The sequence below is a fragment of the Lonchura striata genome, chromosome 1, assembly GCF_046129695.1.
Source record: "Lonchura striata isolate bLonStr1 chromosome 1, bLonStr1.mat, whole genome shotgun sequence".
Taxonomy (NCBI): Eukaryota; Metazoa; Chordata; class Aves; order Passeriformes; family Estrildidae; genus Lonchura; species Lonchura striata.
In genome coordinates this window covers 116581043-116607462 of record NC_134603.1, presented here as the reverse complement: position 1 = coordinate 116607462, position 26420 = coordinate 116581043, and the positions used below count along the sequence as shown (strand labels likewise).

Sequence of the window (26420 nt, the reverse complement as noted above, 5' to 3'; positions counted from 1 at the left end):
AGAGCATTTTTATAAAGTAGAGATTTAAAAATAGTAATGATGTAGGCTATTTTACTATTACTCTGGGCATTTGGAGCTGTAGGAATAAAGAAAAAGTTGTTTTTGGTAATTTTTTGTTCAAGGGTGATTCAACCTCTTTGCTTGCTAACTCTAATTTTCTAAGTCTTATAAAACTTTTTTTTTTTTATCTGAGCATAAAACAATGTCTGAAAATTATGTATTTGCTTAGCTGTGTATTTATACTAGTGTTTGTGTCAAAACTTCATGCTTGTGTCTTCAAATGTATGCATATATATATAGATAGATAGATAGGTGGAGGTGATCTCATAAAGTTAAAATAAGGTATTTGTGATAAATATATTCTATTTAATGATTTCTTAATTCAGCAAGTAATTTTGACTGCTGCCTTTTCCCTAGGCTGGTATTCCTCTCCATCATCACATTTCCTTTTGGGGGTGGTTTTTAATTTCCAGTCTCTAAGTAACATTAGCAGAAACATTGATGAAATGTTTCTTGAAATTACTTTATCCTCCTTTTTGTCCAAAATATCTCTACACTCCTTGAAGATCCAACTGCATGACATGCTCAGTCTTCTCTGTTCTGGATTTCAGGTCTGATATATTGAATTTTAGATGGTCAGAAACAAGGATTGGGAACTTTTTTTTACATTAAAATAACATTGTATGCTGATGGCAAGCAGAGTTCCAAATGGTCTGGTGCATCAGACATAGGAAAAAAGTTTAGGTGTAATGGAATTGTAATTGCACATAAGCAAATCTGTGTTCATATTTTAAAAGTTTCTCCACTCCTATGTAATATTATGCAAAATGTACACATCTTATGCTGCCAAAAGGAGTCGTTGTGACCAAGTCAAGCTCTCAAATGTGGGAAAATGTCAGAGCTGGAGTTCTTGCTTTGCCACAACTTGGCTTAAATGTCCACATCAGCCCCTAGTACAGAGGGCCTGGCAGGAGTAGGGGCTGCCTGGGACAGTCAGCCTTTTCCATCTGCCAGGAAGGAAGCAAAGATATTAACCCACAGAAAACCAACCAATAAGTCTTGTGATGAAGCGAGTTTGTTGGCATCAGTGGAACCAGAAGAGCTTCTCAGTGTGTGTGACCTCCCCATCGATGAATGTATTTAGGTGCTTTCAAGGTAGTGACCCAGGAACGTGGCTGAATTAGTGCCCAGACTCCATGCCAGTCTCCTGGCTGGATGGGTCAGGTCTCCATCTCTTGTCTCTGTTTGTGTGGATGTGTGGGAGCCAGAAAACAGAGAGTACTGATTGACTTGAATTCAAGTGATTCAAAGCAGCATCTGGTCAGAGGTCAGATGTGGTGTTTGGCCTTGTGTCAGTGTCAGGCTCAGAGCTCACCATCCCCAACTTATCTTCCCTCATTTTTCATGGCTTCTCCTTTCTCAGCCCGCTGCCAGACGTTCCTGTCTTTGCAGAGCTCCAGCTCAGCAGCATACCAGGGCGCTCCGCTTCTCACTTCTAGGAAGCCACACTTCTCTTGCTCTTTGGCCTTTTGTTAAATTTTATTTTGACCCTGGGTGACCAGGTGGCTGCCGAGCTGTGGCTTGGCCACACGTGGCCCTTTCCAACCCATTGGTGGCTGCGGGGCCGTGGGCGGGCCGGTTCTGGGGGCAGCGCCAGCAGGAAGGATGGAGCCTCCGCAGGGACCCCAGGCTGTGCAGTCAGGACAGGAAGGAGGGCAGGGCAGGCTGGTGTGGGACACATTAGCTCAGCAGCCGTGGCAGCTCCTTTCCCACGGCGACAGCAATGACGACTGCCAACGGAGTGTCATCTTCCATGCAAAAAAGCACCTCGGTGTGCTAGCTGTAAGCACTAACCCAGGGGACCAAGCTGCTAGAACAGCCTGAAACTGCTGTTCCCATGCACTCTGAGTAACTAATGCTGCTTTCAGCAGTGACTGAGGAGCTGTCTCAATGCTCCAAAAAGGCAGCAAGGCTCTCATTCCTGTCTCTATAACAGCGGAGCTCCCTGGAGGTGAAGCGTAAAGCCCATGTGTGCCAGGGGAAGCTTACCTTTGCTCTGTGCCACCATCCAGCACTTCACAAGAATTACAGGAACCTCAAGTGGCAGGCAGTCCCTTAAATTATTTGTCATTACCCCTAAGTACCCGATCCATCGGGGCAATTCAGAGTTTGATGTCTAAGAGCCCTACACACCTGCAATTACTTAAATCCACAAAATTGTACCCGTAGGTATTTGCAGGCACAAAAATGTTGGCATAAAATTAGAGGCCATTTCCTAAAACCTGTGCCGAAATTTTGATGATATGCTATATGAGGGGTTGTTATTTTGAAATGGATTTGTGGAAAGCAATTGAAAATCTCCAGGCATCCCATCTGTGTTTAAAGTAGCAACAATAACAAAACTTTAAATTAGCATAGGAGATTTAAGACATTTCAGGAAAACATTGATTAAATCTGCCAATGAAATGAACGTGTTTGGCGAGTGACCTAATTAGTGTATGCTTGGTTCTTTTTCACTGCACTGCTTACCACTAATTGCTGTTCTGCTGGTCTTCTCCTGACAAGTAAGAAAAAACAAGGATGAGGGATTTGTTGAGGAAATAGTGACATTCAGTTTTAATTCATTTGAACCTGCTGCCAAGCTTAATTATGGAACTGAGAAACTGAGACCGGGAGGCCCCCAGCCATTTAGGTTATAGGAGACGGAGATGTTTAGTGTCTGCCAGTGTATTTGGGTAGCACTTATTGCAGCTAGCTATAAACTTGAGTTTGCTGATGCTTAGCTGTTTTCTTTCCCCCACAGGTAAAAAAAAAAAAAAAAAAAAAAAACAACAAAACATGCTGGTTTTATTTTTAAAATTTAATTATTTAGCCCTAATGGCATCAGGCCAGTACAAAATTACAGGCACTGTATTTCTTAAAGGAAAGGTTTAACAATTATTCTAGATAGTCTTGTCCTGGGTTTCTCTGTGTGTGTGCTTGCATGTAAGAGCTTGTAATATGTCATTCTACAAAAAAAACTCAGGATCCTGGAGGACTTGTAGCATTGGAGTGCTAAAGTCACCCTCAGTCTAAGTACACTTGAGGCAAGGGGTTCATGTTAGTGATAAGTTCAGTTCCCATCTCTCAAAGCAGCAGGGGACAGCACAACTTTCCTTATTTGTGTTTGGAGTTCTTAAAGGAAAATGTCAGGATGCTTCAGGAATAAAGGGGAAATAGTTTTGGTTTTGGTTTCCTGTGGTGGTGATGGATTCTTGTGAGCACAGTTTGAAGGTCCTGGTTTAGAATCTGAGTTTGTTTTTCATGATGTTCTGCATAAAAACTTGGGGGGGCTGGGGGGGGGGTGGGGCGGAATGTATAATCCATTGACCAGAATGTTTACAGGGCAGTGAACACACAATAAAAATGCAGGGGAAAGAAGAAAAAAAAAAGCTGTGGAATTTGAGTCTAGCAGAGGGACAGTCTGGTGGGGCTTGCACTTGTTTTTAAACGAGGAAAAAGAAATGTTTTCTTAGAGCAGTGTCTGATTGGCAGACCCTGATTGGAATTTCATCCCGTGGGATGATTCCAACCATTTTCCTACCTTTTCCCAGGAGGAACCAGGGAACAGAGCAGGGATAGATGCTGGAGCAGCCAAATCCAATCACAGTGCACCTGCCAGGGGCAGCCACAGCAGCCCAGTTCTGCTGGCGGGGAGCACAACCCACTTCAGCCACAGCCTGGACAGGAGGGAGTGACTCTCAGCACAGGGAGTCTGGGGCTTCATTTACACTTTGGAGAACACTGGAGAGGATGTTCCAAGACCCAGTTTTAGCTTTCGTGAGGGCTAAATTTCATCCATCCAGACAAGTAAATAAAGAAAAACCAACAAAATCCCCAACACACAAAACCCCAAAACCCAAACAGAAAAACCAACACTATTTAGTTAGTGCCTGAGACACAAAAAAATGAAGTGAGGCTATAAACAAATGAAATATTTTAGTGTAGGTCGCTAATGTAGACTATAAACATCTTCGTGGAAGAACGGAAACTGTACAAAAAGGCATCATGCCTGGTTTTCTGTTATATAGCATTGCAGGGTTCTTGTAAGGATACTTGAATGCTGAAACAGCCTGGGAACTTGGCTTCCCTTGTGGCAGATTGATGTTCTTTGGACGGGTTTTCAGCCATGGAGTGATTTTGTCCTGATGTTCTGTGTGTGGTGGAGAGATGTGTCAGGAGGGGGGGAGGGCTAGAAAAAGATACTTGGACTGGAAATGAGCTTGAGGGAAGGAAAATTAACAGCTTTGCAGTGAGACTGGGAGGAGTAATACTAGAATGCATAATGGGCAGCTAAAGATGTGGGTTTTTTTTTATCTTGAGACTCCACTGGATCTTTGATATGGTCATATTGCCCCTTGTGCCTGCTGAAAAACTTCTTGGAAGATATTAATGGTTTTAGATATTATGGACTGATAGTACTCTTCAGTGATTTACTATGATAGATATACCTGATATCTATGATACAACACTGGAATATTCACACATTCTGGTTTTTATTAACAAGCAAAACTAACTTAGATGTGAATAACTACTGTGCTGTCTAGAAAGTCAGATTAAAAATAATTTCCTTTCTATTCCTTCATGCATGAAACCTGCACTGTACACTGATGCTAATTATAAAAATCTAACTCCATTATCTGTTTTAATGACAATGTTAAAATTACTTTTGCACTTTTACCTCTTAATTTTTGGGCATGGAAATGGTGAGAAATAAAAAACAATTTCGTTTCCTGAGAAGATCACCTCACTGTCCTAAAAAGTAATTTTCTCAGTGTTTGATCCAAGGCATCCCATCACTTTCCAAGATGTTTCAGATTTCCTGTTTGACAGCTCTGGCTTCTTGTCAGAATCTCTCATATAGAAAATTAGAAGTTGCATCTAATTGTATCTCCTACTTCCTCCCAGAAGTTTCTCTTCCAGAGGGCAAAGGTATTGGAGAAATCCAAGGAGGAAATTTGCTTTCTTGTAGCAAGCTTTTTAGTTCAAAGCAGCATCAGCTTTATTGCTGCTCTGCAGTGGGAAGAGAGCTTGGATAGCACTGCAAAGGAAAATGTGATGTAGGACAAGCTGATTTAAAAATGGCTTGCAGTAAAAAGGGAAAATCAAATGAAGGAATCAGAGAAGGTCAAACACTTCTCACATCCCCAAGTTGATCAAACTCTAGTGTTTATTAGATTTGTTATCACAGTGGCCCTCAATCTGTCAGTGTCTGTATCACAGTGTCCCTCAATCTGTAGTAATCAAAAAAAAATCTGTAGCCCTATCAAAAAAAAATTTCCCCAGTCCTCCCAATGAAAATAAACCCTCCACTAAACAAACCAAAATAGAAAATTGAGCAAAGAAAAGAAAGGTTCAGATCTTGACTTTGCTACAGAATACTGGTTTTCACGCTCTTTAAGTCAGCAGTTTCTTTAATAATTTTGTCTGTTTCTTTTTTCTTATTTCTTTTAGTTTTCTTAAAACTTTATGGATGAGATTTAAGCCAAGAAACAAAAACATCCAAGTACACAAAATCCTTTCATGATTTGACTAAACCCTACATTAAGTAATCTATGCAGTCCAAAATAATAATAGAGATGTTTGTAATTTCAGAGGCAAGGTGATAACAAGAACACAGTCTTATACCTAGATTTGGTTCAGAGAGGATGGCAATGAAGTCTCCTAGGAGTAGGAAGAAAGGCTGGGAAAAGAAATACAAATGGATACAGCAGGAAATCATATCTGTGGTTGCCTCCTGTAGGATGTGTATTGACCTAGTAAATGGAGATGTCTGCAAAGAAGCTATAAATATGCTTGTGCTAATATTATTAAAGCTTTCAGGCGGTTCAGTTTCATCCATATGGCTTTCCAGGGAGAAGCCAAAGATGTGGCCTTTGGCCACAGCTTGTCTGAGCAGCACATGCCTACCTGCACTGTAATTACTTAATAAGATGTAGGGGTTTTCCCTGGATGGATTGTGAAATATATGCAGCTGCCTAAATAGGTGCTTGGTGAGATTTTTAGATCTTCCTAATTCGGTTGAAATCTTTATGAGCAAGACATTTAAATGCTGTTGAAGGTCAGAGAGAGCTCAGTGCTTTAAAAGTTGTGAAAAGTCAATTCCTTGTCTTCTTACCCCTGCTTTATGTCTTTAGGAAAATAAAAGTAACTTTCAGAGTTTTTGCTAGCCAGTAGGGATAAGAGCACTGGGCTTGCTTGAACATACCAGTGTTGCTGGCTAAAGGAAAAAAAAAATTGAAGAGGGAGGAAGAGAAGATAGGAAGTGACTGGCTGATTAATATACTAAACTAATGCAAATACTGGGAGTAAGAAAGCCACTTAACAGCAGATGATTATCCCTTGCCAATCCCTAAGATCTAACCTCTAACCTGCTGTTCAGATAATACCCCAAAGCAATTCCTGGCAGAGATCTGTCCCTAGTTCCAGCAGAGAGATCAGTGAAATGAAAGGAATGTGGTTTAACCAAAGCTGAGACTGCTATTTCACCATCTTCTAGAGCTATCTGGCAGTTGCCTGTAGAGCATACTTGGGATTTCTCCCTGAACTGGTCCCACCTGCTGGAAGGCTGCTCTCCCTGCCCCTGCACACGTGGCCACAGCTGCCACATGGACTCGTTGCCCTCCTCTTCTGAAACTTAATATTTGTATGGGTTTAAAGGACAGAAGAAGGAGTGTTTTCTCATGAGACCAGCCATTGCAAACTGTAGCTTTGTCTGCCAGGAAGATCCATAATTTTACCTCCTCTTACGGAAGCGATGGGGCAGGACTCCAGAGCACTGAGAATGTGTGCCTTTCTGCTGCCAGGGACCTTTAGCCTGTTAGGACAGACAAACACCTGCCTACACTCCCCTTCTGTTGCGTATCTTCTGGCACTTTGAAGCTTCAGGTCACTGCATTCCCTTAAACCCTACTAGGTTCAGGAGAAAAGATGTGACAAGTAGAGGTGTGGTGGCAGTGCTGCTGGAAGATTATGAGACAGTGTAAGAGAATGGAAATATTTTCCTTCTTTATGAAAATAAAATCTTTGTCTGTGCTCATACACATGGATAATACTGAAAATCTATATTTATCTTTTTATTCTCCAGGTTATGGTTTTGTAGATTTTGACAGTCCTGCAGCAGCACAGAAAGCAGTAGCATCTCTCAAAGCAAATGGCGTGCAGGCGCAGATGGCAAAGGTAAGAAGACCTATGTAATTGCAGGATTATTTCAACTGTTGGGTTAAATTTCCAGGGGTTTGTTTTGCTCCTGTTTTTCTTAAGGTTTTGCATTGCTTATTCCAAAGATTCATGAATCCTTTGGCTCCAGCACCTTGTTCATCCCATGGTTTGTCTGTCTTCTTGAGAGCTGTGTCTCCTGTAATGGGCTCTGCTCTGACTCCCTCTCTGCCCCTCTGACTGGAGAGGGTTGTAAGACAGAGCACCGAAGTGGAAGAGTATTGGAAATGCCTTTTGCTAAGTACTGGGTGAAAGAATTGCCTTTTCTTCACCTTGAAGTTGTCTTCATTTGGTTCTTTTGCTTTGGAAAAGTTAGTCTTTTCTGATGTGCCTGGTGGCCTTCTCTGAAGGTGTGCTTGAGCATAAGGAAAATCTGGTTGATCTGCCAAGGTTTGGCTTGTTGAGTTTTTTTTTTTATTTTGAAGACATAAATGAAAGTGTAGAAGGTTGCTGAAAGAATAGTTGCTAAAGGTTGTCTGGAGATGATTGGCATCTGTTCGCAGAGGCTGCAGGAGCTGTCACTCTGGTCTTGGAATTGTCCTTCGTCCCCAGGCAAAGGGGCTGATGGTGAGACAGGGGTTATAGTAATGGCCATCATGAGGTCCAGCTGTTGTCTTCTTGAAGGAGGAAAAATATGTCTTTGGCCTCTAGACTGTGTCAGACAGCAAAAATAGCTGTTGTTTTGTACTTTAAAACTGCCTTGCTTGAGAATCACAAAAAGCACTTAATATTGCCAGATTTAGTCTCTCTAGAAATGATGGTGTCCTAGAATCTAAAATAGTGAAAGCAAACAGGTAATTACAAAAAAGAGGGAAATCAACTAATAAACAGCCCTCAGATTTGAAGATTTCTACTTAAAGGAATGATGGTGGTTTAAACCTTTGTTTTTCAATGATGTCGTAGTAAAAACATAATTTTGTTTTGGTGTATGTGGTTTTTTTTGTTGTTGTTTTTTTTTTGTTTTTTTTTTTTTTTTTTTTTTGTTGTTTTTACAGAGAAAAGTAATTGCTGGTAAATGAGTCTCTTTTGCCTTCTACTGAATTGCACTCACTGTGCTTGAAAGAAACTGGATGTCAACAATGTATTTCTGTTTAAAAGTGTCCCCACAATGCAAGTTAGGCTGTTTTATTGGTTCTTAGTGTTTATTGGCACATGGTGATAAAAAAACATTTGCTTCAAATCGGTAAAAGATGGTAAGCTGAAGAATGTGAACTTCTACTAAGGATTTTGCTGTTTTATTTCTCAGATATACAGTGGCTCCTTGTTAAAATATAGGCAATTTGATACATTAGTCAAGCTGTGGAAAATAAAAAACAATGACAGGAGATATGTTTTGTCCTAATGACTGATATCAAATAGCCCTTTCTAGAAAGGAGTAGTAAATCTATATATAAATCTATAAAAAAATCTAAATCCATATAAAACTGTACAGTTATAGATTCAAAATTATAGATCTTAACATAGGATTGAAAGATAAATCTATGCTTGGGGTTGTCAGGATTCAGAACAATGAACAATTGCAGTACTTATATTCGTGGAAACACCAGAAAAGATGGCGACTTAAAACGTTGTGGTTTGGATTGTTCAATATTCAGGGACGTAAAGCAAAGCCTGATGCTTTCAGAGTGCAAAGAGCTGTACCAGCCTTTGGTTGGTTTGTTTTCTGGGGAATCTGTAGCAGGAGAAGTTTTCTGCCCTGTGAGATTTTGAGGCGGCTGGTGTGTACAGATTTGTTTGCATAAGACTGACTGTATTTTTATTATTTAGCCATGGTGCCTGGAATCTCAGATAGATTCTTTTTAGTGTGCTTGATAGCTCAAGATAAATATACAACTGACTTTTCTCATCTCTGAAAAAAATCTAAGTATTTAGAAAAATGAGGTTTCAAAGGAAATTGAGATGACTCCACACAAAGTACCTTGCATTGCCGAGAAGACAGGAGCCTGGGAAAACAAATCTATTGGAGAAACATGTTAGTTCTTGTATATGTTGGAAACCAAGTTGCATAACAGGACTGAAAGACAGCATTACCTGCCAGTGTTGGAATTAACAGCGAGGGCTCAGAAGAGGCTTGAGGAAAAGGGCAGAACAATAATCCAACCTGCATTTCTAGAAGTTTATCGAGAGCAGTTTCATTTCAAGAGTTGCTTTAATTAGTGATGAATGGTGGCTTTCAAATGAAATCTAAATAAAAAGAGTTAAGGCTGAAGAAATTTCCTAAACCTTTTGTGTGCCATGCTTTCATAGTATCAGTGTCCTTTATCTTTTACTCTGGATTGCAAAGCAGTGAAACTGCCCTATGTAGAGGCCAGAGAGGAGACAGTCTGTAACCTGTGTTCAGCAAATGTAAAAAAAAATCTCAGTCCCACTATGGATGCTTTTGAGTAAAGGTGAAAGAGGCATTGCCAACTCTTTCTATGTACTGGCCTTCTTCAGTAGTGAGAGAAAATATGCTGAAGTGTTGGTATTGTCTGTGATGTTTTCCTGGAGAGAGCTCTTGCTCGGAAAGAGTGGTTCTTTCTCAGTTTTAACACAACATAATTTTTCTCATAGAAATCCAGGAATCTTCTTTGAAAAACAAAAAGCAGAGCTGAACCCCTGTCCGTGTTGGCTAGCAGAAGTATCTTGTGGATACTTGAGTAAAATATACTCATTTTATCGATGCTAAAATACAGCCACCTCCCTCTTTTTTTATAGAATTTGGACAGCATTTTGGCTGATTTTGTTTCAGAGTGCTGCCTCTGGAAGAAGGTTAAACTCTAGTGGATTGATGCTCCAAATCCCATCAGTATTGGAAAACTTGTTCTGTTGAGGCTAATACACCCCATAAACCCACAAAGGGAAAAAAACCCAGCTGTTAAACATGTCTGAATTTCTTTTCTTGTTCTGGTTTGAAGCAGGCGGGTGAGGATTCGGCCGAGGGAGAGAAACAGCAGTATGTCTGCAGAGGTAGTGCTGGCAGCTGCGGAGATGAGGTCTCATGTGGGACAGGGACACACACAAGGACAGGAACCACACAACCTCCCACCTACAGGAGAGCTGTGTGTGTCACTTGCACTCAGGTGTTTCACCTGGCTTCTTTTGCGTTTCTCTCTCAGAGAACCAACACAACCACTTCTGCTGTCCTATGTTCATCTAAGTTGTCCATCTTTTTCAAAAGTGCCTATTAAGCATTTCATTTATTGAGAAGAATTAATGCTGTGGAGCTGCTGCGGGATATTTTTCTAGCTGGCCTGGCTTGCTTTGCTGTGTGCTTCCTGCGTGCCTTTGGACATACAGATTCATTTGTGTGTATGTACTTGGTCAGGCTCATAGAGTCCAGGTGTTTTTTTGGGCTTCCTACTTCATTTTTGTCTTCCTACTGAAAATGGCACAACTGGTTAATCTCACAGGAATTATTGATTTGGTTGTCTTTTTATGCTAGGGATTACAGAAATGTGACAGAAAAAAACCACTGCTTATGTGCATGATTTATATATCAGTTTAGGTTTTTCCAGATGCTCCTTTCCTGCATTTCATAGAAAAATATTATAGACAGAATATGGAAAATTAATAAGGAGAATCCTAGTAATATGGGAGTTGGCCCAGACAAGTAGGAAAAGAAGCCTAGTACACATGAAAAATGTATCAGTGTTCTAATAAAATCTGTAGACACATCTATTCTTGGGATTTGCAATAGTCCTTCACTTAGAATTACACATTCATGAGGACACTTCCTAATCTACTTTATATGTAAGTTTTAATGATGCCAAAGAGTCTAAATCACCTGAAAAAATCAATATAAGTCTGCTGTCTAAATTTGAGCTTCTGAGCCTGTGTCAGACTGCAATTGAACTGTGCAGTCAGTTTATCCCTTCACAGACATTTGAGGTCCTCTCTACTATTTTTTATTTCCAGTTCTAGTCTGCTGTAAGATTGCATAATGTGAAAGTTCAGGCAAAGGTAGGTTCTTGCAGAGTACCTAATAGCTTCTTTAATACCTAGCAGCCCATCAAAAGTGTTGAAACAAATGCATTCACAAAGGAAGGGTTTTCAGCCCTGCTTTTATAAAGATTAAAAATGTATTTGATCTTGTGTATCTTTTCTGGGTTTTCCTTTTGTACATATAATACATTTAGACATCCTCAAGACCTGAGTGAAAAATGCAGATATTGAAGGAATATTTAATTAGCACTGGCATATGTCTAAGTCCAAGGAATCATTTCTTGACTACTTTGCTGCAGTAATTGCCATCCAGAGAGTACACTGCAGGAACTGGTTCTGAGAAAGGGCTGTGCCAGCAGGCTCTGATGTGTTTTCCTTCACAAGGGAATTGCAGAAAGTGATTTTCCTTCTTGTGTGATATTTTTCTCATCTTTCCATCATGCAGAAGCTTAAATACAAGGAGTAATTGCCATCTAGGTGAAAGAAAAAAGGGAGCTATTTCCCACAGAACAGAGCCAAGAACAAGAGCTTCTAAAGAGGAACAGAGAGCTGGTTGCTGTATAGTTAAATAGGCAGATTTTCTACAAGAACCAAGGAAGAGGAAATCCCACAGAAGAAAATCTTATTTATTTTCCAGACTTTTGTGTAGGTTTTAAGCATTACTTTGGTATGAGTTAGCTGACCAAATAAGTTTGTTCTGTCTCCTTATTTTTCAGCTTCATAGTCTCTTATTTTTCAAGTACTTCCCCTTTTTTCCTCTGTCAGACTCCAATACTCTAAAGTGCTGATCCTTAAAATGGAAACACTCTGACGAAAACCCTTCTTTCCAATGTTTTTTTCAATGTATTTTGATGAAAGTTTTTGTTTGTTTTTGCAGTTTAAAAATTCATGAAAATAAAAAGAATGCTCTCCATACGAAATATGAAATATGGCCTATACACATAATACACTGGTTTCCTAACTCATGATTGAAATGTCTGCAAATTTGAGCTAACAAAACATTGGGATACTGGTTGGTCAAATTTTTTGATAATATTTTTGGTTAACAGCCCTACTGGCTGAGCTAACCTTCCTTTTGAAACCGAAGTGGGATTCTAGGAGTTTTAGTGCTCAACATTGAAATTGTCAGGCTTTGTTTTACTCCTTAATTATCCCTTCCCCAGCAAACTGTTCTATGAAGTCTAATATTTGTATCAGTGGTTTACAAAACGCTGTTTTCATTAGCTGCTGGGGCAGGAGCTGGTGTCCCTGGAAGCCTCGCCGTGCTCAGCAGTGTAGGAGAAGCTGAGAACATGGCTGTGCTGGCCACCTTCCACGTCATTTCTGAATGAATTGCACAGCCAGGCGTAGGCTGCTGCTGCTGCAACAGTTGTCAGAGGCGTTTGGCACAACTCTTGTACGTGTGTGGAGCACTCTCCAGTGAGCTCTCCTCTCATCTTCCAAAAATGTGCACCCTCTCTCCCTGTGCTCTTGCACATATATACCATATTGGTCATACTGGCTGACCAGTACTGACCTGAATTGATAACAGTTCTGGGTTCAATGAAAATGGAAAGTTACAGCTGGAAAGAAATGACAAGTAGTTCAGTTCAGGTTTGGAAATTACGCATGCAAGTATCTCTATCCTTTGATTTCTTTTACCAAGTCAGCCATACCAAAGGTGTCCTGCAGAAGAACTAACTGGAAGTTCCAAGTTTCATGTACTGCTTGTTATCAAAGTCATGCTGTCCTCATCCTCTCTTGCCTGCTTACCTCTGTTTTTCATAAACTATCTTTTCCTCTTGGGATGGGGAATCAGTTTCCCAGATGGAGCTGGCCTTTAAGTGTAGGTTTTGTAAATATAGGATACTTTTCCATTTCCTAAAGGATAATAATTGACAAAACAAGAGCATTAACAAGATGCTAAATTATTTGTTTGTATTAGCTTTTAGTTAAAAATTTCTTAGGAAGATATGCCTTTCAAAACCTGGAAGGTTTTTTTGTGATTTTTTTATTTTGTGTGTGTGGGGGTGGGGGTTTTTTTTTTGTGTGTGTTTTTGTTTTTTTTTTTTGTGGGGTTTTTTGTGGTGTTGGTTTTTTTTTTTGGTGTGGTGGTTTTTTTGGTGGTTTTTTTTTGTTTGTTTGTTTGTTTGTTTGTTTTTTGTTTTTGTTTTTTTTTTTCCCCAGATGAAACAATGTCTAAGTTCAGGATTCAAATCACAGATGTGCCAGCAAACTTTAAATTTTAGAAAATCTGCAGTAGCAGACAAGTGTCCCATGAGTGTCCTAGATAATCAAGACTAAAGCAATGACCAGCTTTGCACAAACAATGATAGACTGGGGTGATAGCAAAGATACATGACATTAATGGAAGGACTTCCTAGTCTTATATAGCCTTCTAAATTTTATGCTTCTACTTGAGAACTGTATGGTAGCCAGTGTGAAATGATCTTAAGATCCTTTTCTTGCTTTTAGATGTGCATTCACAAGACAATATAGAATGCATTAGCTATCCTTGAAAGAACATCAAGTTGTCCTGTGGGTACTAAAGTCCAGCAGTCCTTTCACACTTGCATGTGTTTCTTCTAAAAACATGTCGATCAGCCTCAAGGAGGGTATGCACATTGACAGTATTTGAACCACACCTGCCAAAATTATAAACAGTAATTTCTTTGGGGGTTTTCAGAAGTGCTTAACTTGACGTAATTCTACTCTCTGAAAGTGCATGGAACTTTACTGTTGGCCAATTGAGAGGAATTAGGTCAGTACTATGTTCCTTTGTTCCCAAAAATTGTAGTTCAGCATCTTTCTTAACCACTAACTTAGCTTAGAAAATCTTACAGCACACACAGTGATGTTTATTCTCTAGCTATCACCTCAGAGAGACCTCACCATGGTATTTTCCTTCCCTTTTCAAGTGCTGCTTTAGTTTCTAGACTTACTCGATTTTTTTTAAATACTGTAACTTCATCTAACATTAAAACATTCCTCTGCCTTTGAAAATTAAAATACAAACAATCAGTAAATATATCCACCTCTGTGCTATTAATGCTTTGCACCACAGAACAGATGCTGAAAGTGAAAAATGTAGCCAACTTTTAGGCTGAAGAATAGTGGAATTACTGGGTTCTTTTCGGGTTATGAACTTCAGCCAAACAAGAGTTGGCCTTTTTTCATAAATACACATTGTTCTTGACTTTTCTCTGGCTTGGAGCACATTTGAATTGGTAATAATACAGCTGAAATCCACAGCACTTTGGCAGTCTAAGCTGGGGAGAAGAATGGGGCTCCCTATCTTTAGCACTCACATAGCTATACATCTTGAAAGCTTTCACACACTCTTTGCAAACCCTTTATGTTTGCAGAAGAGGAAATCTGAGTCCTGCAAATGAGTTAAACACTGGAGTCAAATTAATTCTTTTTTCCCTCCATACTCAGGAAACTCCAAACGCCCCATGGAGGAGTTATCTGACCACAACTATGCAGCTTGGGAATCTGCAGCTCAGACTGAGCAGAACTATGTTCTAAATTCAGTAAGCACAGCTTTACTCACCAGGAAAAACCCAGTGTATGCTGAAATGATCAAAAAACTGTGGTTTTAGAAAATATTACTGTGGTAGAAAATGGACGTAGCCTTCCTTTCAGTGACATATCATTTAATTATGTTCTTCTGTAGATTGGCCTGAGGACATTGCTTTTGTAAGGTGAGAAGCAAAAATTCACAGTATCTAGCATGGTGATTCATGTGACCACCAGCAGGAGGATAAGTGTGTGCTTTTTGGGGTACCGCTTAGTTCGGATTGAGACACGGCTTCAACAAAGCAATGCAATTTGTGTGAAACTAGGCCACTTTCAGATTTGGAAAGCAGGTGTGCAAACTTCAGCAGCATTTCTTCTAAGTTGATGTGAGTGCCTGTATAACAGCTCATCAGCCTGGAAATACACAGGTGCACACTCTACCAGTAAACACAAATCTACCAGTAATATGCATAGATATTCCCTGTGCAGCTATGCATCCCTCTCTGAATATCTAAATGTTACTGTATTAGTGAATACTCTGCTTGTTATTTCTTTATTAATTACTGTCTTCCATTCAACCAACGTGTCTGAGTAGTTTGGCTGTAATCTAAATAAATTTTGGTTTAGATGCAGATTTGTTCACTAATGAATGATAATTTTTGTCAGTATAATAGGAACCTCTATTTTTCCTTTGTATAAACATATGAAATTAGGCTGTGCTCATGCTACATGCAACATACTGAGTCATAATGGAAGCTCACTGAATTTTTTAGTCCTTTCCCTTTATATATTTGTGCTCGGAACAGGAGATAATGATGACATGAACAGCTGAATTCTATTTGTAGTCATGATAAATTTGCTTTCAAATTAAATGTAAGAGATATAAGAATGTAAAACCTATCAGACCAGAATAAAGTTTCTTCTGATATCAGATTCTCTTTCTGATAATGCACTATATCATGTGCCAACAGAGGAATACAAGAACCAGACAAGCATCTGAGGATACTTCCCCAGAGCAGTCTCTTAGCCTCTAGCAATTTGCAATTTGGGATTTCTTCAGCTTGTATTGAATAGTCATTTGTAGAACTGCCTCCCCATCCCCAAATAAACAATTTATGCTGCCTGTTTTGCATTTAAAATTTTGGCAGCACAACATCCAGCCATAAGAAATTCTTCAGTTTAACTTCATGTTCTTCAAAGATCCATCTCCGTTGCTTGCTCTAGACCTGCAACATAAATTTCATTGATTGCTTGCTAATTCTTGTATCAGGAGAGACAGAAGGCTTTTGTTCCCTATAAATGCTTTTCATTGCACTTACAATTTTATAAAATGCAATCATAACTTCCTTTAATCCCTGTTCTGTTTCCAGTTTTAAGAAAGATGTGCCAGGATGTGTGTGGATGTGTGTGCGTCAATAAGGATGTGGTTCTTAGAAGCAAGGAGCAGTTGCTAAGTAATGAACGTGAAGCATATTAAAGTGGCTTTGTAATATGAGAGCAGAGCTGACAGGAAGCTTAGAGGGTCATTTTATATCAATATGTTGGAAATGAGGCAAGTATTGCTAATGCTGTGTAGTGCTGCAGCCTGGGAAATGGGAAAATGGACACAGAGAGGACACAGTACATTTGGCTGGTATCAGGTACTTTGTAAGGCAGTCCTCATTTTGCACAAGGATAAATGCACATATTTGATTAAACCTAGGAAGATCAATTTTTAAAATAAGAACTGACAGCTTTAGAAAAATATACCCCAGAAATAATAGAAGTGTTAAAAAAATGTAACAGAGCTATTCCTTTGAAGCAGCAAGTGAAGTATAACCCCAAGTACAAGGACATGTGTTCAGTGTGTCAAAAGGAAATATACCCAACTCCCCCATCTCTTTATAAATAAGGCATTATAAATAACTGCCTTATTGTCTGGAATTGTTTGGTCACAACTTTCCTTAAATATTAGATCAAATTTGTATCTGTCATACTGATGAACAACACCTGAAGCTGATGCCACCAATGGATCAATAACTGGCCAATTCTTTCAGCGGGCTTGAGGACTTGATCTTTTCCAGGGGCTACTGAAGCATCCCTGTGCGTTTTGTCTTGCACCCACTGCTTGGGCTTGATGTGACCAGCAATGCTGCAGCACATGCCTTCATATCTAAACCAAGGAAAAGACTGCAGCAGATGTCATGCTGTGCAATGAATACTTATTTAGGAGAGATTTATATTCATATTCTGCTTTCTCTAGAGCTCATGGAAGAAAATATTAGTCATTTTATTAGTCATAGTTCAAAATGGTGGACACATAGAAAAACCTAGGGGCCCTAAATTGCCAATTCCTCCACTGTGTAGGAAGATGGAATCTTTCAGTGATTCCCAAAGGTACACGCTGAGTACGTCTGGGAGAGTTACGCCTACCAAAGACACCCCTTACACTGCCTTACTGGAGGTGCAATGGCTATTTTCTCTATTGCTTCTCACAGCTTTATGCTCTCAAAAGGCACAGAGAACAGTGAAAACTTTGATGAAAGCAGCTGTAAAGGCATTTTTATAGTTGGAAAAATTGGACTTCCCCCGTGTGAACACATAGTTAGAATATGGATATGGTATTTGGTAGGAGGTATATTTTTGCCTTATTAAAATGGATGCAACTTTGTTTATCTGGATGCCAGTAAGTAAGTGGAGTGTGTTCAATGATTACCACTTGTCAGTCATCTTCTATCCTGATGTTCTTACCACAATTCAAAAAGAAAAAGAGATAGTGAAAAAATATGTTCGTTTCTAGCAAAAAAATTGGAGTTGGGATAATTAAGGCTTGGTGCTAGAAAGTTTGGCCTTGAATTCCTCAGAACAAGTGAACATACCTTTCTAGTAGTTGAGACTGAAGTCTGTGTCTCACACGTCACTTCTTGCAACTAAATTATTTTTGGTCTTTAAATTCAGTTGGTAGACAGGTAAAGAAAGAGAAGATGCCTTGAAGAAAGGCTTCCCCATCTTCAAAGTTATCTTTGGCACTTTGCTACCTCACTAAGTTGATAGATGATCCTGTTCCAGTGCAGTATCACAGTTCTGTCTCTCTGTGTATGGACGTACAGGGTTTTACTCGATGCATGCCTAGCTGATAAGCATTCAAGAAACTATATTTATATCAATGTATGCCTACATTTATAGATGATCATTTAGAAATATTAATGAGAAAATTTTATTATATAATGAGAGTCTTGCGAGTAGCGAAAAATATTGCAGTGGTATTTTCATAATATGTGCTGTTGGAGTATGACTATTTGCTAGTAATACCTCTAAGCCCTGAAAATAAAATAGAATGTGTTTTTTTCAGACATGTGCTGTAAAAATAGGAAGGAAATTGGAGGTAAATTAAATCTTGGTCATAATCAGCCAGTGTTTTTCCATCTGTCAGCAAAACCTGGCAAAAAAACTCCAAAACAACAACAAAACTGTAAACTCTGAGACAAGATTGAGTGATTTACTGTCTGCTTTAACTATGCCTATAGCTTGCAGTAGAGCTACACAGCCTCAGGGTTTCCCAAATATTTCCATAACTTATTTGTCCATTTTGCATAAAAGGTTATGATCCCACCATTTATCTAAACATTTTTCTAGTCACCTACTCCAATTATAGCTTGTTATGGAAAGCCAGGACTATCATTTATATGTCTGTGTTGCTTTATTATAGGGATGTAGCATAAAGCAGCATGGAGTCAGAGAAGTGAGGGTTTTTACAGTGTCTTAACTTCCAAAAAATCTTTTCCCTTGCTTAAAAACTGTTCATCAGTGAAAGGTCACCACTGCTAATAGCATGACCTAATTCACTTCAGCCTGCCTTCCCACTGCATGGCATATTGGACATGGTAAAGTCATGGGTTTGGTAAAGGAGCCAGAACTGATCCAAACCAGGTTGAAGTCTGGCTGTGATGGGGTTGCAGTGGTCTTGCTGCCCTGCCCTCTCTACTGAGGTTGCTGGGCCTAAAGTAATGGAAATGCTTCCCTTTCAGAATAAAATTTAATTAGCTGAAATACATAATGGCTGTCTTGTATGATCAATCTTCTGAGTCTGCTTGAACTCAGACTTCATATGTTAAAAAGGAGTGTTGGATGCAGACTCTGCTTTGCTTTCCTTGAAGTTCAAATTAATGGTTTCATCTTGCATGATTACATTGTTGCATGCTATTTACTTCTCTTGAGTATATAAGTAATTTCCAGATTGGCTTACAGGAATACCTTGAAGAGACTCAACATTTTATGCCAGTGAGCAATTAGATTGGTTACAGGGGTTACATTGGTTATTCCTCTAAGTGACTGTTGTCCTGGCACTCTTTGATCCCAAGACATCTGGGAAGCCTGGTGCAGACTTTCCTAAAGGATGTGGTCTGAAAATATAGCAACTTAGGCACTTTCCTGCTGGTACTTTCCATTTAGTACTTTATCTGTTATAGTGGGTTTTACTAAAGGTTTCTCCATTTCTTTGTTGAGAGGTCCTTTGAATCGGTGTAGTAGCTGAGACCTGAAACACTTTATACTGTGATGGAAACCTCCCACAAGACAGCACTCTCAAGTCACTTGGTTTTAGTGGTCCATAGATCAGATCAGTCATGGAGTAATAGATATAAACACTATTTATTGCCTCTTTGCTGGTATTTCTTTGATAACCCATTGTGTTGGTCTTTAACTTAAAATATTAAGTTTTTAATAGTAGTATTTGACTTGACAAATGTTTTTACTTCTGTAATGCCCCCCTTTGTTCCCATGTAAGTGGAGTCCTTTCACTTTTCCACTCTAGTCAATCCATACAAAGCATTGGGAAAGCAGAATGATACCACATTTGCATCCTTCATTTTGCTTTATGAATAGAACACATTCTATTTAGGGTGTTCCTACACACTTATCACAATCCTGTTGCAGTTTTGGATCTGAGCTGGGTGGTGCTGTTTCAACAGGCAGACAAAGTCTCTTTTCTGGGATATTCATAGTTATTCTTGTATTATTCCACTGATTGATAGTGTTTTTCTATACCTTTTCTATTTAAAATCCATCTTTCTTAAATCTTGTTTAGTGGAGCTGTATGCTATTTTTCAGAGTCTGCAGTGCTGTAATATGTATACTTTGCTGCCTTTTAGTCAATTGATAGGCACTGTGGAGTTTGCATTAGAGATTCTGATTTTTAGCAGGTGTATTTTTTATTGTTTTGCATATTCCATTGTTTTTAATTTCATATTCTATTGTTTTAATTGTTTTGCATATTCTATTGTTAAATTTCATTTGCTCAGTTGAACTTCTGAATGCCTTACCAGGTCTAGATTCAAATGCAGATGTTACATTTTATAAACACAAGTTTTAAAATTATGTCACAAGTGTTTGCAAATCTTCACAGCTGAAGATCTGTTCTACAGCTTGTCTTTAGTGAGTATACCAACTGGTTGGCTCTTTAACACCATAAATGTGATCCCCCCCAAGTATCCTGAGTTGTGCTAGGAAAGGCTTAGTGTCCCAGAGCTTAATTTCTAGCCATGTATAATTCCAAAAATATAGTAAGCCAAATAGGAGATATAGAAAGTAAGCTATATTTATGTATTTCTAAACTTTAAATATTTTCCAAAATGCTGCATTTCACAAAAAAAAAAAAAAATAAAAAGAGAATGTGAGAAATTAGCAATAGGGGATAGATGGGTTTCTAACATATTAAATCTTGGAATTTTTGCCCCATGAGAACATTTACTTCAGTTATGATAAAATCTCACATTTTAAGTAATGAGTATTAGGTTCCATGAAATTGATTACCTTTTTTTTTTAAAAAAAAGCAGCCACCACAAACTCTATTATCTATGCAGATACTTCACAGCTAAATGGTTTAGCATGAAGATAGGATGGTGAGAAATATAGGCCTAAGTTAGAGAGCCATAAGAAGCAAATGAGTTCTAGTTCTTCTTTCATGTTTTTGGTTGTTTGTATTGTGGTATTTCTTTTGTTTTGGTCAGAATTGCTGTTCAATAAATACTGTGTAGAGGAAAACCTTGAGATGTGCAAAATGTTTGCTAAGAGAATGATCTAATCTGTTCAAATTGGTACTCTGGAGAGATGCACTCTTGAGATATATATCTCTAATATTTGTTTTAGACAACTTTGAAATCTTGCTGTCCCAGTATAAATATCCAGATGACAGATACATATACAAATATTTTTCAGGGAATCAAGTTTGGTTGTTTTAAGGCAGAACTTGATTTTTGTGAGTAAGAGCTCAAATCTGGAAGTTTGGATGACTCAGATGACCCTCAGCCTTATTGTACTGCCATTTCTAATGTTTAAAAACAAGATTGCTCAGAGTCATGTAGCAGTCTTTTGTGTTTCTGAAGTTAGTATATATATAGACATATGTATATATATAGTTTATATGTATATAAAATATAGACCTATATTTTGGACACAAAGCTAACACATATATTCAGCTGGCAATAATGAATATAAAGGCTTTTGTTAGAAAGCTTTGCTGGATTGTTTCAGGATTTTGACAGTCTTGGTCTCTAGCTAATATTCCATCTGTGTAAAATACTTCACTGTGTTATCTCTGCCTATTATTTTATCTTGCAGAAGAAATGGAATGTATTGAAGTATTTTGTTCAACAAATGAACTCTGTTGATATTTTAATTTTAATTCCATTCACACTTTTTCTTAGTTTTTGTTTTAGAAAAAATAATTCAAGGTAGTATGTATTAGGCAAAAAAACCTCAAATATTTGATTTTGTTGTTCTTGGTCATCAATAATGTAACTGCCCTTCCTTAATATATTAGGAAGAACAAAAACAACCAAAAACTTTTTTCTTTGAGAACAAGCAACAAACTTTAGTTTTTACCCTTAGTGATATGGTGCAAGATTTTATTCTGGAAGAATTTAGGAATGGGAGTCAGGTTTGCCTTTAAAATTCAAGTCCCAGAAAGAGGAAGATAACCATATGAAATGATTCCACAAAACTTTTGTGTCTCAGTGTAGGTCCTCCGTGCCTGCTGTGGATAGTTTGAAGCCTGAAGGCAAAGCTGAGATAACAGAATTTTTCCCAGATGTCAGCTTGGCCCATCAAGCTGAAACCAAAATCTAAGCATCTGGCCTTCTGGGCAACTCTCTTTATCAGCCACAGTCAGTGATGTGCACTTTGACCTGCTGAATCTATGAACCACCTCCTCTCTCAAAAGTCTGAAGAGCTGAAAGGAGGTGCAACTGAGGTGTGTTGGGACCTAAATCATAGCTGAGGTTCCATCCAGCAGTTTCTTAAAAAACCCCTTCCAAAAGACAACCACAACGAATTTATATAAGCAGTATACATTAAGGCAAATATTTTAGCTGTTTTAAGACAGCTTATAATTTTTAAAACCAGTCCTAACAAAGTAAAAAGGCACAATTAATGTGCTTTCTTAAAATTAGAAGTCAGTAGCTTCTCACATTATGCCGAATGTAAGAAAGAAGCCATTGTATCTGAAGCTTTCCATCCAGTGCCTGTTATACCATTACAGCTTGCCCTGTTATACCAATGCAGTTTGCTATTGCAGTCCTGTGTTTGTTAAGATGAAACTGTAGCATCAAAAGTGTTATTAATTTCTGCTGTTCACTGTATGTATAAAGATTTTATTTCTAGATGCAGAATGACAGATTGGATCAAGGTCCATCTGTGTAAAACTTGCAAGGTCAAGACACATAAACAAATTGCGTCATAATAATACATTGCTGATTTATCCTTCCTTTGTAAATGATAAATTAAACTGAAATTGTTACATGTATTTTCAGAGAAAATATTCATGTGGATGGATTCTGAAAAATGGTTGATGTGTAATAACCTGGTTTTGGATGAAAGTCCTGCAATATGCACAGGCCTGTGATGAGTAGGTCATGAACCTGGCTTAATGGTGTGAATTAGTAAATAATTAATTTACTAAATATGTGGTTTCAGTTAAAGGTAATGCACTTATTTAACAAATGTAAGGGTTTTTTTTTAAATTTAGTTATTACCTTCTTCTAATTCCATTAAATGCTCATTACCTGAGCACCAACCCTATGCATAGTTCTGTGGAAGTTACAAATTAAAATCCAGTGCTTGAAGTGAATAAAATAGTTGCCATAGCAGAAACTATTAGGGTGCCTTGGGCAGAAGTTGATTTCAGGCATTATCTCTGGTTTTGCTGGTGTGCATGTGCACGCCTGCCTGCCTCTCGCATGCATTCAGGGAGAGAGCGATGAAAAGGTCAGATGTGGGCCATGGATATGATCTCTGTTCATCTCGCTGTGCTGATGAAGTTTTGTTGATTGAATGTAAATATGCCTTAACTCTTCCACAGCATGTGCATCAAAGAGAACATTATTAGAGCGAAGACAGGCATTTGTTGGTACAATGAAAGTAATACTATCTGTGAGATACTGTTTAGAGGTGGCGTGCAGTGGCATCCGGATATATTTGCATCTAAATGAGATGAGCGTTTCTTTTCATTCGGCTTTGATTTACCTTGATCGCTACAGGTTTTTATTTCCTCAGGGATTTGGGGAACCGTATTCCCATTATGCGCTCATCTTCCCTTCACATACTGTCTGCCACCTTCAGTCAGTGCCGCCAGATAAGTATATATAATAAAGATCTTCTACATCAGATCTGGTTACCATGCTGTCAGGCCATTTACTGGAGTCTGGGACTCAGGAGGAGCAATGAGTGATGAGTACAGCATTTATTTAAGTACTGCTTTCCCCCCTCCACCCCACTTCGCTCTTGTTTTTATGTTTAGTATTGACTGTATCTCAACCTGCTTTAGCATTATTAATGCTTCCGAGAATAGTTAGATGATAATGCAGAGTTCCAAATTTTTTGTTTTAAAATTGTTTTCAAATAATTGATTTTTCTTCTTTATTTATTTTTGCCTCTGAAGAGCCTCAGTAGTTCCTTAACCAGCATCCTAAAGGTCTGTGTCTGACTCCCTCACTCAGTGAGTTTGTAGATTGCTGTTCAATATGTCAAGACGCTCTATTTGTTCTGTGTCACTTAGTGTGGGTTAACTAAGCAAAAGCATTTCTTGGCCCAGCTCTTCTCTTGGTTGCATCAAGTTACATTTTAAATCAAAGTCATAGTAAATCAATTTAAATCTCGGTCTAATGCTGACATGTAACCATAGCTATGGTACTTAAGGATAATAGTGTAGAAAAACACTTGGGAAGTAAAATTTGTAGATCAGCATACATGGGTGAGCATCTTGTGTTGCACATTATAAACTTTTGCTTTGAATTAATGCAAGATTTCAATTCCTTCTTTGCATGATATAATAATTTCCTATATTCTGCAAACTCTAAAAAGAACTCTCTCAACTTTGGAAAAGGGGAAACTATAATTTGTTGGTCATTTTTTGTTTGGATTGCAGTACCTTTCAGGGAGCACTGGACATAGCAAAGGCAGAGGAAGGTCCATCCCATGCCCCAGGAACTGTGTGATTTAAAAAGGCAAAGGCAATTACACAAGGTAGGGACAGAGTAGTGTGTATAGTCTTCTAATGAGAGAATTATCCCCTCATTAACAAGACTTATCCTTGCTGTCTTCACTTGTTCTGTCCCTTTTCTCATTTCAGTGAGGTATTTCTTCTGGTTTCTTACCTTTTTACCCAGATTCTATATATTTGTGTTTTATGATGTTAAGTACATTTCCCTTTCAGTGAAGCATCTCCAACATTTCCCTTTTGATTCCCATTCCAAGTCACTGGGGCAGTCCTGTCCTTCTGACATACTAAATAGGATTTGTCAAGTCTTTGGTGCAACCATGTTTTATTTCCATGAGTAATGAGATACTGTGATAGGGCATCTTGTCCTGCCCTAAACGAGACATGCCAAGCCAAACATGAAATGGAATGCCAAACGCTATGTCCTATGTGTTTGTCAAGTGTGTGATCTATTTTTTAGAGACCCAACTCAGTACACTGAAATATTTTACTACTTGTGAACTTTAGCTTCTGTTAATATGATTGAAGCAAGTGGAAATGGAAATTGTCAGGGCAATTTAACAAAGCGAGTCTGTAAAACTCATTACATCCCAGGTAGTAAAATCACTTTAGAAGGCACATTCTTCAAACTTGAGCTTTATTCAGTAAACTGCATTGGTGCCTGACCTTTTAAGAGTTTTCCCTTGCTTGGGAGGGAGGAAGGGGAAAGGCCCTGTTGTTCAGAGCTACCTATCTTAAATTACAAACAGCAGCCAGACTCGACTCCGTGCTTTAGATCACACAGGATGACAAAGTGTGCAACTGCTCCAAACAGACAGTTAAATGGCCAGCTATTTAGATGAGTTTGATGTGTATTTCATGTAATTGTATACTTCATAAAGCAGTAAAAAACCAATCTTGTGTGCTGGCTGTATTTTAGCACAAAGTAAATCAAAGCACCAATCTCATGTTTGTAATTCAACCTAATCTTATCAAGACCTGATGCTTTAAAGAAGCTTTAGATTGATACTAGGTAGTGGGTGTGTGAGGGTTAAAGATGCTCTGGAGAAAATAATTCCTGTTAGGTCTGTATCTAATTTGCATAGCAAGATAAATTAGCTTATTGAGAACTCTCTAAGACCATGGCTGGGTTTCTCCTGCACTGCAATGTAAACATGGCCTAAGTATGCTTCTCTCTGCACTGTCTCTGTGAATGTCTCCAAATAGATGACAGGCTTTTCCTGCCAAAGTTATGAATGAGCTGTCAACCCACCCTAGATAACAAATTTATGTTCTGGTTTTTTTATCTATTATTTTTCAATACTTTATTCTTTCAATGGTACGCCACAAATTTTTATTAGTGGTATACATGAAAGGAAAATGTGTCATGGGCTGTGTCTCTACCAGTTCATTATTTTCATTTTCCAGCATCTAAACAATTATGAGCTGTAGAGATTGCATTTCCTTGGAGCTATCCTTTGCCAGGCTCATGAGCACAAGTCAGGTTGCTCATTAGTGAGCCCACACAGAGTTTAGTCCAGTAACCTTTGAAGTAAATGGAAAGCCTCCCACATATTTATTCGGTGTCAGGTAGACATTTGATTCACACTGTGGCATTAAAAGATTTTGTCTAATTACATAATGAGGTTTCTGCCTTATCTGTGCAGTTTGTGAAGTTATGGGGACTATGTTAAAGCTGATTGTGGAAAACTTTGAAAAGAGAAAGTGTTATTCTTCTTTGTAGTTTTCACATTGTTTTATGGTTGTTTTTTTTTTGTTTGTTTGTTTTTGTTTGTGTTTTTTTGTTTGGTTTTTTTTTTTGTTTGTTTGTTTGTTTGTCATTGGTACTAGGCAATTTTTTCCCCTACTATTTTCCCCTACTATTACCATCTTTTCTAGAGGTTTCCTGAATATATTTAAAGATGGTTGGTAAAAAACATAAGTGAAAATAAATGATGGTTTAGAAAGGATTGAGAGTGGGTAATAGAAACTTTAAAAAGGGAAGTTTTTGCAAGAATTGGTATAAAACAATGAAAAATATGCTTCTTTTTTATTTTCTATGGGCAGAAGGATTTGCAAATGCATGGATGGTACTGAGTCCTACATGCAGTGAGAATAGTCAGGTCCATAGGTGACAGATAAAAAACTACGTAAATTCATAGCACTCCTGGTAAGAGTCCTCCTTGCGTATGTAAGCCACAAAAAGTTTGCCAGCAGAAATGATGTGAGATGATATAGGTAATGGAATTCTGCACTAGCTGTGTTTTTTTTTTAACACAGAGAAGTACTG

The 26420-nt window shown here is 38.4% G+C and overlaps 1 protein-coding gene across 12 annotated transcripts in view; it reads left to right on the top strand.

Annotated features, from left to right (window-relative positions):
- Positions 1 to 26420, top strand: part of RBMS3 (RNA binding motif single stranded interacting protein 3) — a 703155-nt gene that overhangs the window by 435228 nt on the left and 241507 nt on the right. For all 12 annotated transcript variants that reach the window (XM_031503883.2, XM_031503886.2, XM_077787027.1 and 9 more), the window contains one exon: positions 7127 to 7218. In XM_031503883.2, the coding sequence (XP_031359743.1) occupies positions 7127 to 7218 (92 nt within the window). The remainder of the gene's footprint in view (positions 1 to 7126; positions 7219 to 26420) is intronic.